The 14,634-nt window shown below is 38.1% G+C and overlaps 1 protein-coding gene across 2 annotated transcripts in view; it reads right to left on the reverse strand.

Annotated features, from left to right (window-relative positions):
• The window catches only part of PCSK5 (proprotein convertase subtilisin/kexin type 5), a 256,873-nt gene that overhangs the window by 61,398 nt on the left and 180,841 nt on the right, over positions 1 to 14,634 (reverse strand). For both annotated transcript variants that reach the window (XM_084504938.1, XM_084504939.1), the window contains exons 14-19: positions 8,093 to 8,236; positions 6,208 to 6,310; positions 5,452 to 5,645; positions 3,885 to 3,969; positions 1,206 to 1,303; positions 535 to 664 (exon numbers count right to left, since the gene is read on the reverse strand). In XM_084504938.1, the coding sequence (XP_084361064.1) occupies positions 535 to 664; positions 1,206 to 1,303; positions 3,885 to 3,969; positions 5,452 to 5,645; positions 6,208 to 6,310; positions 8,093 to 8,236 (754 nt within the window). The remainder of the gene's footprint in view (positions 1 to 534; positions 665 to 1,205; positions 1,304 to 3,884; positions 3,970 to 5,451; positions 5,646 to 6,207; positions 6,311 to 8,092; positions 8,237 to 14,634) is intronic.

Raw genomic sequence — 14,634 nt, forward strand, 5'->3', positions numbered from 1 at the left:
TCTATGCTGGACAGTAAGTCTGTTAATATATTTATGTCATGTTTATGTCTATACAGCTGAAGAACTGAAATGCTCCTTATGAATAGTAATTAACCTGATATTAAAAAATCATAGATTCACTTTTTTTTTTTTTTTTTTTGACTTGTTGGGAAACATAGATCCTCTGCCAGATTTGTAAATTCTACATTTCTGTGCATATCTACTCAGATTCTCACTATAGGCTTTTTAAATTGAAGAACAGGTATGTTTACTAGAAAAATATTTTCAGATGATCTGCATGAATATAACTTAAAATTTAAAAAACAAACAAACAAACAAACATTTTACTTATTTGCTTAGTATAAAGCACATTTTTCCTGTTTTTTTGAAGTCAGCAGTGTTTTCTGTTCTCATAAGTATTATCTTTCTCTGGACTTGATGATCCTTGTGTGTCCCTTCCAACTCAGGATATTCTGCAATTCTGTGAAATGTATTCTCAACACAGTAATAGCTAACATACTACTGAACATCAGACATATTAGCCACAGATCATACCTTTTGCAGCTTTTGTATCCACTTTCAGTAGAGTGATCAAGATAGTAACCAGTACTGCAGGACTGCACACATCTCCCATCTTCCATAAAATAGCCCTGTGTGCAGTTTATACAAGCGTCTACTCCACCACCTTAAACAGCAGAGAAAACACACTATATTAGCGGTTAGTTCCTCCTATTGTGTAACAGACACCAACTCTGTCTGTAGCAAAACCTTATCTTAATTTTAGAGACCATGTTTTACTTGCCTTTCTTTCAAAGAGTAACATCAAACAATATAGGTGTATGTTTAGAAGAAAACACATTACATAATTGCAGTATTTCTTTTTCTGAAAGAAATGTATGTTGGTAGTTCCATACATGCCATAAAATCTATCCAATCATTCTTCCAATCCAGAAAGAAAATGGAAGGCATTACCGGAAATTAGAATGAGCATTATTACAGGGAAAAAAAAAAAAAAAAAGAATTTATGCACACCTTCAATTAGGTTTTCATGTTAGCTGAAACAAGTCTGCCATATTTAAGATATATTAAAGAACTATCAAAAGAATTAAGAAATTATATGTCAGCAGGCACATTATATTGTAACTAGAATGTAGTAAAAATGAAAAGATAAAATTGGAGCTAAAATTAGAGAGGAAAGGAAAACAATGCAGATGCCAGTCAGATACCTGCACATGTTGCACAGGAGCGGTGACATGGTTCACATTCCCTACCATTATGGTATTTTCCATCTTCACAGCGGATAGCACATCTGGTGCCGTGCAAACTATTGTAAAAAGGAAAAAAAAAAAAAGAAAGCACGATGTCTGAGCAGATAACAGCAACAAAAGACAAAAAGGTCATTCACAAACCACTAGTTCTCTTGTAATGAAAGTGCAACTCATAGATTAGGATTCATTGGCTTCCTTCACTGGTCATATCTGTGTAAATTTAGAGACAGCAATCACATCAAGTGGGAATGAAATGCAGTTTCATCTATGGTGAAACACAGATGCTGTTTACAAACTCATTGTAAATACTACCAAGTAGTAGAGGACAGTAAAATATGAAAGATGCCAGAGTCATTTGACACAGGGTCAGCACCACTGCATTAAAAAAATGCTAAGGGACTCGTTAACAAGACCTCATACTTTGTTTGAAAGACCAGCAGCATATCCTGATACCAAGAATAGATTCTCAAACAATGAAATCACCACCTCTTTCTGCCATAGCAGTTTCCTTTAAAATCTCCTAACAGAATAGCAGTTATGCATGGCATGGGTGATTTGTCTTGATTACAGATGGAGGTATTCTGTCTGCAGGTACTTTTGAGGAGCATAAGGTACTGAGTAACAGTTTTTTGTTTTGTTTTGTTTTGTTTTGTTTTGTTTTGTTTTGTTTTGTTTGTTTGTTTAAAGGTAGGACTTCTCTGCCATCTTTGCCATCTTATGTGGAATCTCACCTTTCACCAAATTGAGCTCTTTCTCTAAAAATGCTCTTCAGCTCTAGGGATTATCATCTTATGTGAGAGCTAATGCTGTTTTATAGATAGGATAAAACAAAAGTTTTGTGTGCTGGGCACTGCAGGAACTTTTGGAGTGTCTATGATCCCAGTTTAGAAAAAAATAAATTAGAAATTCAACAAATGTAACACCTCCTTTATTACTATTTTTCCTCAGCCACATACCTTAAAGTGCTTTACAAGGCATTATCATGTTTTTACAAATGGGAAAACTAATCATTTGCCTGAGTTTAGTTAATGGGTCAACAGCAGAATCAGAAGTGGAATCAATGTCTTCCAAGTCCCAGCCATAGATACATCCTGCCCATAGATACAACTCTGCCAAGAAAATGCAGGAAATTTTGAACAACAGGAATATGAAGTGCATGTTCTGGGTCTCAAGACTCCACTTACTTTTCACACCCACACAGATGGTGTTCTTTGGAAATGTTACGAAAAACCAGTCTGAGCTTGCTAATATTGCCCAAGAAAACATGAAATATGTTTGTTTGTTTTAATTTTTGTTTTTCCTTCTTTTGTCACACAGAATAGATTTGTCTGCTTCTTCCGTGGTGCTACAAGCTGACGTTAATGGACATGGAAGTATGTAAAGTTAGTTCCTGAGAAATACAGAAAACGAGACATAGCTTTTCTACGGAGACTATGTCCGATATGGTCACTATTATGGCTCTTCTGACGTATTTGACAATTATAGGAACTTTTGAACTGCTACTTTACTAATTTAATTTCACTGATACACAGAAGGCCATGTTGGTTCTGTTAAAATTCTCCAAACTCTTCACATAGACTGCAAATTTAATTACTTTTTAAAATGGAAGCAGATACTCATATTTCACAAAGAGTGAAATGTTCATATTCAGTCCCATGCCTTCCTTCCCACTAGATCACACTTCCTCTTCAAAGGGTCTGTTTTTGTTTTGTTTTGTTTTTTAAAATTAGATATTTGTAATAACAATTGTGCAAGCACTTGAAAAATATAAATGCAATATAAATACGCAGAAATGAGAATTCCTTTACAAAATGTAAGGGAATCTAGCTCTTGATGTCCTGGAAAAAAACAACTTTCAGTTTATACTACCTGAAAGACAAAAATCCACTTTGACAAAATGTAAAAGCTCAGTGTTAAAATACTTTCAGAATACTGTATTCTGAAAGAAGAACCCCTACAGATACTGAATATTGACTTCATATTTTTTTGTGGCATAAAGCCAGCATACACTCCTTCATGAATTTTGAAGGATTTTTGACCTTAGCTGCTTGGATCAAAAGGTTGTTCATTCATAAAGGAGCTTGAAATGTGTACTGATGCTTTGTGGGTTCTACCTATCAATTTCAGAAATGATTAAGTCCTCCTATGAAACAAAAATATCCACTGCTGTTCAAAATAATGTGCACACTACATTGTAATAGAATTGAGCCTGAGGTACTTGAGATAAGTGAATGACTGGATGTATGAAGAAACACAATAAAGATAAGAAAATAGTTTCTAAGTATCACCAGAACGAATCTGAAAGATTAATATGGTTTATCAGGTCTACCTCTAAAATAATCCTTGACTGCCACACTGTAGGTCAGAAAAAAAAAAAAAGAAAGAAAGAAAAAAAAAAAAGGCAGCTTTCCACATAACTGTGACTTTTATTTTACCTGAAATGAAAGGTTTTCTAAAAAGCCATTGTTGGCCAAACCACCATACAGTAGCATAAAAAAATACTGTATTACTGCCTAAACAACAATGGAACACATGAAATAAGGGCCACTCAAGGTTAAACAGCTATCTGATGTACTTCATTGCATACCCACAGAATTCTTCAGCTATTGTGTTTAGTGATATCCATAATTTCCTTACCTTAGGCCATGTTTGCATTCTGTGCAGATTTGGAATTCAACACATGTCTTACAGTTTTCACTACATTTTCGGCAAACAATCTTATCTACAAAGAAAAAAGAAAACAGCCCAGAAAACCCTGGTCAGTTATATTTAATAAAATTATATGGACATACATGTATAACATGACTTACTGTTTTGTAGCTTGACATCCAGAACAGAAGCAGCTAGCTAGACTAAAATGGCGAATTCTGCCTGTCATTAGCTTTCTCCATCAGACATCAAATGGTTTAATTTATTTTTAAACATTTGAAGTTATAGTTGTGCCGTTACAGAAATAGCATGCTTTGAGGTTGTTCAAAACTCTTTTTAAACATTTGATATTTAAATTCACTATTTTAATATGGATTTAAATCCTCTTTTCATACAGCAGGGTCAAGCAGTAATGACTGCCATATGTTCCAGAAACTATCCTGCAATTTACTTCCTATGCCTTCCATGCAAACAGTCTGTCGTGTCTTACCTGATTTGGTGTTCAAGGACACACCTGCACAAAAACTTCTGATCATAAGAAAGTTGAGATATAAGTTACTGACACTTGTCTTCACATCTCAAGAGTTCCCTACTTTAAGAGATGTCTCTTTCTCTCTTCAGACCTGCCCTTTTGAGATGCAGTGCTATGTTCCTCTCTAAGAATAAAAAAACAACATTCCCCCTTAATTTTACATTTTCATCTACTTTTCTTGAATGGGTGGAAGGGAATTCCATTCACTGTAGTTCTCACACAGTGACAAATGGAAAAATTGAAGTAGTACCCACTTTTACTAATTATCAAAAATGAACACACATGTTCATGATGCAGGTAGCAAAAGGTTAAGTATCTAGTCGAACAAAGATCTTTGAGCACATATTTGTCTTCTAAGCATGTGTTTAAACCCAAATGAAGTCAGTGCAGTTTAAACACATTTGAACTAAGTCTAAGTATTTTTGCTACCCAAAACTAGAAATTAGGTATGGCAACCGCAGAAGGAAATGGAAGCTAGGTATCTGTCAGGGAATTATTCCTCTTGGGTCATCACATCATTGCAGGTACTCAAGCCTGTCAGAAATGCTAATTGCAATTACATTTCACATCCCAGAAGACTATTTTCATCGGAGCTCCAATTCAGTGACAATGGTTAACTTCTCAGCTGCCTCTTCTACATGGTGTCACAGCATCCAAATATGGGAGAATGGGAAATGGGAATGCCTCATGTTCATGATCTAGATGATGCCTGTCTTTTCTGGAGTAGTTGATAACCTTCTCAGTACTGCAGCTGACTTTGCTCTTGAACTGCCATCATTCTGCTAGTTACTCCCAGCCACAAGCAGAAATGACATCCTTCCTCTAAACATGATTTTTAAAATCAAGAAAGATTCCTAGGTTGATTTTTGGGAAGATTCTTAATGACACTTAGCAACAATTTAGTAAGAGAAATAGGATAAAAGTTAGATGCATTCAACATATTTTCCTGCTTATAAGTTTTCCAGCTACCTCCCCAGATCAAATTCTGTAGCCCACAATAAAGAAACAATAAGAAATACTAACTCTTATCCAGGTAAAACCCATCAGGGCAGTTGGTAATGCAGCTATTGGTTACTTCATTCAGGTAGTAGCCAGATTTACAGGTCATGCACTGGTCACTGTGGCCTCCAACACAGGTTTCACAATTGGGTGAGCATTTTTTACAGCGTTTCTTGTCTGCATTGTAGTGACCAGGTGGGCAGGTCGAAACACAGATCCTGCAGAAAGCAGGGAAGAGAAGGCAGAGTCGTTAATGATATAACCTGCCACCACATTCCTGGACCATGACTGCAAAGCAGAAGTATTTCTCAGCATTGATACTTTTCTAAAGATCACGTATTTTCTAATGATCATGTAACCCTCCAAAGCATTGCATCAGGCTGCCTCAGCATTTTTTTTCCTACAGCATATGCTATCTCACTGGCAAATGCCTTGTCAGACAGTCATACAGTATCATTTTTGACCATCTATACATCTTTCTATCTTGTTCAAACTGAATCACTGAAGCTGTAGTAGCTATCACAGTTATACACACACACATATATATATATATATAGCCTCTTATGAAAAAATATCAAGAGATGGGGAAATAATCACGGAATCTTGTTTGAATGCTGTACTTGAAATTCTGATTAGCTCTTTTTTTTTTTTTTTCAACTCCTGAGAAAATTTGTCAAATTCAGAGGAAAATAAATAATCCATGACTGCAGCAAAGAGATGAGGAAAAGAAGTTAATATACTTACTGATGAATCTGTGAAGATTTTTTCTTTTGGTCTTACCGTGTATTGTTCTTGGATTTGTAGTAGTAGTGCAGACAGTCAGTGCAATGATCTGGTCCTGGCCCATCACACCCTACTTTACTGCATTCTGCATTGCATGGACCTGTAAAAAAAACAAACAGGACCCCCCCACACACACAAAATACAGGGTGGGAATTAAAACTTCTCATTTAATACTTAGGACCACTTAAAACAATATTTTAACACAGAATACAATTATTGTGTTTTCCTGTTTGATCTTAGGCCTGTGTAGTAATTTGGCTCAACTGAATAGAGAAGTTTCTTAGCATTTGAACACCTTTGCAAATCCTTGCTTCAGTATTTTTTCACAGTGATTTACAATTTTTAGCAAGTGTGGCATCCTCTGTAGAATCTACCAGATACTATTTCTGGATCCAAACAGATGACTTCCTAATGCATAACAAATCATTTTGAATTTTATTTAGAAATGTTGAAAGGCCTCTGGAATTCATAATAAGGAATGATTAGCAACTTCACTTATCACAAGTAGGTCAATGTAATCAGCAGTTACTTTGGTTATCAAATGGGCAAATGGTCCTGGTGCCTGCCACAACCCAAATGAACCAGCAACCATGAAGCAGACTCATCTTGTTCTGTGCTGCTACATGCTGGGAAAGCATTGGCTAATGCTTGTTAACCAGTCTTCCATCTCACCCACACTCGTGTTTACAGTTTTCAAATAGTTCCTTCCAGCTAAAGGAGGAAATAATCATCAACTCCTGACTTTGTCTAGGGGACCAGGACTGAAGTCAGTTTGCTTCATACAACAAAATCTAAGAAGTTAGGGAACTTTGCAGCAGAAATAGTAGTGTTTCATCACCTTCCAAAGCAAGGAGTTCAGCAGTTCTCAATCAAAAATAGGGACTGTGTGTCTGACATGCTGGGGCAGAAGAGTGCAATGAAACTTCTAAAGTGAACATGGTCCTGCTGTTGGCTTGCAGGAACTATACTCAAGATTCCTCAAGATTCATAAGCTTCTACTTAATGCTCAGGACATTGTTGGATTACATGTAGGAAACTGGCAACTTATTCTGCAGCAACAAAAATTTAAGGCTACTGAAGTCTAATGAAAATAATGAAAAACCTCTATGGGAATCAACAAGAAACAACACATGTAGATGTAGAAGATAATGTACTTCATATATATTTGTGTGCGTATGCATATGTATATTCATATGAAAAGCAGTGCATTCTTCATAGCATGTTAACTGCGGCTTAAAAATATAAAACTGTATAAAACGTATATGGATGAAATGCATACATATATAATTTTAAATTATGAAACAAATAGTTCTGATCTTAAATTAAGAAACCAATTCATTGAACTCCCACTACTTCCATACCCTGAGAAGAAAATCCGGATGAAGCCCTATTTTTGCAAAGACACGCTGTCAGCATCATGTTCTAGCCTCAGTATTTTAATTTTTCCATTTATAAATACCATAAATCCTCATAAATCCTGCAGTTTTGCCATTGCACTTCTAACTAAGCAGATGAAATATAAATATAACCTTATTTTTCTAGTCAGAGAAAGTCCAAGGAAGGCTCAATGTATTGATTATGTTTCTATTTCACTATTTTTATTATTATTATTTTTTTATTTTCTGGTAACTTTCAGTACCACCTAATTGTTTCCCAGATGTGAAAGGCCACAGACCCTGCTGTGGGGTCAGAATCCTAGTCTTCAACTAATGCAAAAAGACTAAGAGACACATAACATAGAAGAGAGCACCTACGGAGTAAGCAAGCCAGGAGCCTTAGCAATGTCTGGCCATACATTAACAATACAAAATCCAATGAGAGAAATATTTTTATATGCATAGTTTTGTATCAGTAAATGCACAGAGTGAATGAATATACACACCTGAATAGTCATCTGTTCCATAATCTTCTGTAGGATCTTCAACTGGACTGGAACGCACTCTTTCCACTTTTGGAAAATCATTTCTTGGTGAGTATGGCTGGATGGATGTTCCATAGAGTACCAAGGACCACTCTTTCAATTTGCCTAGAAGTATTTAAAATCTAGTTTTAGAAACCATTTCTTATTTTCTCTATCTTAAAAAACATAACACTTGTGAACATGACCTCTGAGTAGGTATGGAAGATTTTGCTTCAGTTTTCTTAGTTTAATATAGAGAGTGCAATCTCTGCTTCAGTATAAACTGATAAAGCATACTTTTTTTTTTTTTTTTTTTTTTTTTTTTTTTTTTTTTTATTCCCCTCTTTTGTAAGTCTAATTAAAGTTTGCACAGGTTGAACTCAACAGTTCCTGAGTTGGAAGGAACCTACAAGGATCATTGAATCCAACTCCTGGCTCCGCATGAGAGTACCTAAAAATTAAATCCTGTGACTGAGAGCGTTGTCCAAACACTTCTTGAACACCCGTAGGCTCAGTGCTGTGACCACTGCCCTGGGGAGCCTGTCCCAGTGCCCGACCTGGGTGCAGGACTTTTCCCTAACACCCAGCCTGACCCTCCCCTGTCCCAGCTCCATGCCATTCCCTCGGGTCCTGTCACTGTCCCCAGAGAGCAGAGCTCAGCGCCTGCCCCTCTGCTCCCCTCCTGAGGGAGCTGCAGGCCGCCATGAGGCCTCCCCTCAGCCTGCTCTGCTCGGGGCTGATCAAACCAAGGGACCTCAGCTGCTTCTCATACGTCTTGCCCTCCAGACCCATAGCCATCTTTGTAGCCGTCCTTTGGACGCTCTGTGATTGTTTTATATATATAAAACATATATATTTATATATATGTTTATATAAATAATATATTATATAATATATTTATTTATATATATTTATATATAAGGTTTGGGCACCTAATACTGCGGTGCCCAAAACTGCACACAGTACTCAAGGTGAGACTGCACTGGCATGGACTAGAGCAGGACAGTCTCTTTCCTCGACTGACTAGCAATGCTGTGCTTGATGAAGCCCTGGATATGGTCAACTCTTTTGTCTGCCAGGGTGCACTGATGACTGATAGTCACCTTGCTGTTGACCCAAATCCCCAGATGCCTTTCTGCAGGGCTGCTTTCCAGCCTCTCATCCCCTGGTCTGTACTTGGCCTGTATAGCCAGGGTTGCCCCTTCCCGTGTGCATAATCTGTCACTTCATGTGGTTGGTGATTGCCGAACTCTTTTATTTGTCAAGATCTCTCTACACTGAAGAATTTCCTTTCACTGAGGAATGTCAGCTATCTGACAGATAGGAACTGAATTCTTTTAAGTGGTTTATATTGGGGTGAAAGATGGCAATGTCTTTTATCTGATTGTCTCTTGCCAATTCAATTTAATATTTATGTGATAGAAATTTCTACATTTCATATGAAACCTTCTCTGTTCTATACTTATTTTTTAAGAAGAAACTGTCGTAAAGAGTATATAACTTAATTGTTTCACAGAGTAACTTCCAATTTTTTTGTAGCCGAAGCAAAGCATTACTTTTAAAGAGAAATTCAATCCCGATTTTAAAAATTACCTGATGAAGAATCCACTACACTTGCTGCCCAACTACTGGTTAATTGCCCTGGCTTTCAAACTCTATGCACTTTATTTTCAGTTTGTCTTATCCCTGTTGTAGCTCACAACCGTGGAGCAATTTAGTCTCCCCTAGATTAAAAATGCCCAAATCATCTCTTTTCCACCTGTTTAGACATATGGGCATCAGAGTACCTCTCAATGTTCTTTAGAGTGATTCAGCAGTGTTCTCAAAGGCATTTTTCTTTTTAGCAAGGGATTCACATAAAGACCTGATGTTTAACAGGACATGCAGTCATCTTTACAGCCTTTTCAAAAACACAGCTTCTCCATATAGTCTCTGTCCTTTTGGTGTTTTAACCCACTCCCACAGCATATTGACCACGATATATTGGATGCAATCAAAAAATGTGTGTTTTGCTTCATTACTCTAATCTTTTCCTCCTTGTCCTTATTATTCTCCAATGATCACTAAAGTTTCTAAGTGTTGATTTTATATTTCTTCCAGAACACTGGTAAAGATACTGAGTACTAGAAGAAAATATTTGCAAGTACCCACTAAAAATAACCACAGGCACCGACACTTCTTAGGCACAGTGTATTGTTGTGTCTGGACTTACACATATGGAAGGGCTTGCATTAACATATCTGCAGGAAAGATTGGAGCTGTCAATATACACCTAATGCAAAAGAGCAGCAAGGGGGAATAACACAGGGTCTCTCAAGAGATTAGCTGCCTTTTAAGAATAGTTCAGTAAATGAAGAAGGAAAAAAAACATGTGACTTGCCAGCAAATAAATGAAGTCTGCCTCCAGGCAGGTATAATTTGCACAATGAAAATATTTCAACAAATAATTACATATACATACACACAACTTTTATAATGAATAAAAAAAATGTGCACATTTAAGCCAAAATCTTTCTTTGCCCATTTTTGGCTGCTTCCATCACTTAGTTTGGCTAGAATAATACCTTACTTTGCTTGTATTTAGTACGTAACAGGAGTTCCATGTTGTATGCACAGGAGAAAGGGTATATCACAGTTTTTCACAGCAAGCACATGTCCTCCTCCATAAATTCTACAGAATTAAATGCAGAAATCACATGCACTACATTTATGAACTGGACCCTGCATTTCTTTACAGGTAACAGATGTGGCATTACCTTGCCAATGCAGGGATATGATGACATGTTGGCTCTTTGTTCTCAATTTGATTACAGGAAAACTGCAGCTCTTAATTATAAGACCTTTCAATAGCTAAACAAACACATGCACACAAAGAAACAAGAAATAGGCATGATGGTGATATCGATGTGATAAACTGCAGGCTACGATGATAAACTAGAGGTACCATAAACTGTGTTTAAGCACTATTTGTTTACTACACATTCTGTTGCTTGCAGAGACTAGCCCTAACATGACCAAAAATCTGAGTTTATCCACAGTGAATATGTCAGGCACTTCCAAAACTTTCTGAATATGTTATTGGACAACTTTCATTATGAGAGAAGCACAAATCTAGAAAGCTGTGTGACAAATTATAAAGAATATTCAATGAACCATGATCCAAACTCATAACCAGCGTGCATCTGGTGAAACACAAATACATGCAAAAATCTAACCAGTTTAAAGCAGTATTTCACATTGAGGTCAAAATAAAGAATAAATTCTCCAGCAAAATTCCTTGAGCATATCAGTTTGCCCCACCATGCTTGGCCTGGAAAGTGTGCCTTCTCCACATCCCCTGGCCTTACTGTCCCTTTTCTTCACATGTTGGATCTTTAGGCTTTACTCCTCACAGAGCAAAATAAATCAGTCCCATATGATTAGTCACTGTACCACTGAGAAGAATATATATAAAGTATAGAAATCAATATACCAGTAAGACCTATACAATGACTCTCATAGAATGTGATGTGCAGGAACAGGCTTTGAAGTGTATGGTTGGAAATATAGCTGGTCTCTTTAGACTGTCCTGGTGACATAAAAGGGCTATAAAATGCCCAAAGGAACAGCTCACAGGATGGTTTTGTGTTACCTCTTTTCTAGGCTTCAGTACAGGGAGTGTACCAGGGCAGAGAGAAGAGGTTGATAGCTGAAATGTGTTGCTCTTTGGCTCTCCTTTATGCTTGTTGGATGAACCACTGTATTCTGGCACACAAAAAGGTGAATCACGGAATCATAAAATGGTTGAGTTTGGAAGGGACCTCTGGACATCACTTAGTCCAACCTCCATGCTCTAGCAGGGTCCCCCAAAGTACATTACCCAGGATTGTGTCCAGACAGCTTTTGAATATCTCCAGGGGAGGAGACTCCTGTGGACAGCCTGTTCCAGTGCTCAGTCACCCTTGCAATAAAGTTTTCCTCATATTCAGATGGATCTTCTTGTGTTTCAGTTTGTACCTGTTGCCTCTCAGCCTATTATTGGGCACCACTGAGGAGAGTCTGGCCCCATCCTCTTGACATTCTCCCTTCAGAAACTTATCCACGTCGATCAGACAGCCCAAGCCTTCTCTCCAGGATGAACAGGCCCAGCTTCCTCAGCCATTCCTCATATGAGAGATGCTCCAGTCCCTTAATCATTTTAGTAGCACTTCTCAGGATTCAATCCAGGTGCTCCATGTCTGTCTTGGACTGGGGAGCTCAGAACTGGGCACAATACTCCAGGTGAGGCCTCACCAGGGCTGAGTAGAGGGGGAGGATCACCTCCCTTGATCTGCTGTCAGTGTTCTTAATGCAGCCCAGGACAGAGCTACCCTAAATTGTCCTTCAAGCCAGAGAGGTTCCTGACTTCTTCAGGAATACTAAGTGCAAAATGGAGTTCAAAATCATTGATTTTTGTCTGTTTTCTTCTCAGTAAATAATTACATTTAAATTATGTAGTAGCTGAGTAATAGCTGTCCTTTATCAAATTCAAACAGACTGAAAATAAAAAAACTGTGCTGGGCTGTACTGCCATTTGAGGGACCTGGACAGACTAGAGAATTGGGCAAAGAGGAACCTCATTAGGTTCAACAAAGGCAAGTTCACGGTTCCGCACCTCAGCAGGAATAACCCCAAGCACCACCACAGGCTGGGGGCTGAACTGCTGGAGAGCAGCTCTGCAGAAAGGGACCTGGGAGTCCTTGTGGACAGCAGGCTGACTGTGAGTCAGTAATGGGCCCTCATGGTCAATGAAGAAGGCCAATGGTATCTTGGGGTGCATTTGGAAGAGTGTTGCCAGCAAGTCAAGGGAGGTGATACTGCCCCTCTACTCAGTCCTGTGTAGAGGGTCTCTTGGAGTGCTGTGTCCAGTTCTGGACTCCCCAGAGCCATACTGGACATACAGCAGAGAGTCCAGCAGAGGGCTACGAAGATGATGAAGGGACTGGAGCATCTGTCATATGAGGAGAGGCTGAGAGAGCTGGGCCTGTTTACCCTGGAGAAGTCTGAGAGGGAATCTTCTGTATAAATATCTGAAGGGAAGGTGTCAAGAAGATGAGCCTAGACTCTTTTCAGTAATGCCTGGTGACAAGACAAGAGGCAACAGGCACAGACTGAAATACAAGAAGTTCCATCTGAATATGAGGGCGCACTTCTTTACTGATGGTGATGGTGACAGAGCACTGGCACAGGTTGCCCAGAGAGTCTGTGGAGTCTCCTTCTCTGGAGACAGTCAAAACCCACAATGTGAAATGTGCTCTGTGTGACCCTGGCAGGGTGCTTGGACCAGGTATCTCCAGAGGTCCCTTCCCATCTCAAATGTTCTGTGACTCTGTGATTCTATGTAACCTTGGTATATTTCTGTTCTATGTAGTCTGTACCTACTTTCCCAAATACCCCTTTAATGAGTACCCCTTTTAGTGTACAGGAAACTTTGCTCTGCATTTTCTTGTTTGATTAATGCCACTTTCCTAAGAAGTTTTCACCACTGTAAAGCCGTGGTGAGAAATGGTCAGTGCATATAAAATTCAGTGAATATTGAAGTACTGACAATGTTATTTCCTTTCAGATCTCTAGAGGATGACAATTGGAATTTCAAAATGATGGGCTTATAAGTTAACCTCTTGAGTATACAACTGACATTTAGATGATACTGGCCATGTTACAGTTATCACAGACTTTAATAAGAAGTTGTTTGCTGCTCAGCTATTTTGAAAATAACACTGATTATCCTGGTATTCAGTAGGGACATATGTGGCTTGTATTACGTACCAGGTTTTACAAAAATTGGGTTATGACTGCTGGTTTAGCATCTTGGAAAAATTCAGATTATGCAGACAATTTAGGCAATAAAAGAATTTGATTTGGTGGCCAGATAAACAGAGAGACTTTTTTAAAAAGCAGAGATTGCCTATCTATCTGCTTTATTTAACAGAATACAATTCAGTTAATGAAGAGCAGAACCAAAGAACCAACATTCTCATTCAATTCCATTGATTTCAACTGGAGTTGGGTGAGAATGATCTGTGTTAGAATTTTTAAAGGTAGAAAATCAGCATTTCCATTTTGTCATCATATTGAAATGAGAAGGTTTACTTTTTTACAAAGAAAACTGTACAAACCCAGTTAAGTTTGGCCTATGTTCCACTTGGAATAGGAAGGAGACTGGACAACATCATGTTTCTACATTATAATTCCACCAGTGCCCTGGCTTGCTCTAAGTCACAGTGGAAATAGTTCTACTGAGTTTCTAAGCTGCAGGAGAGCCTAAACAAGCTGCCCTCCCAGCACTGCTAACCCCTCTGAGAGGTATGTTTACCTTGAATAATTGAACTGCACATAGCCTTCAGTTCAGTCTGAGCAATTCAACATACCAAACTTCAGCCAAGAAAGTATATTCCATCTACTTTTCTGGTTGCAGAAAAATTAATGGGCATTTTTTTGGACAAAGCAGAATCGTCACAATCAGCATTCTTTTAGAAAAGGCAAATATATGTATGTATGTGTCC

The sequence above is a fragment of the Aythya ferina genome (assembly GCF_964211825.1).
Source record: "Aythya ferina genome assembly, chromosome: Z".
NCBI classification, from domain to species: Eukaryota; Metazoa; Chordata; class Aves; order Anseriformes; family Anatidae; genus Aythya; species Aythya ferina.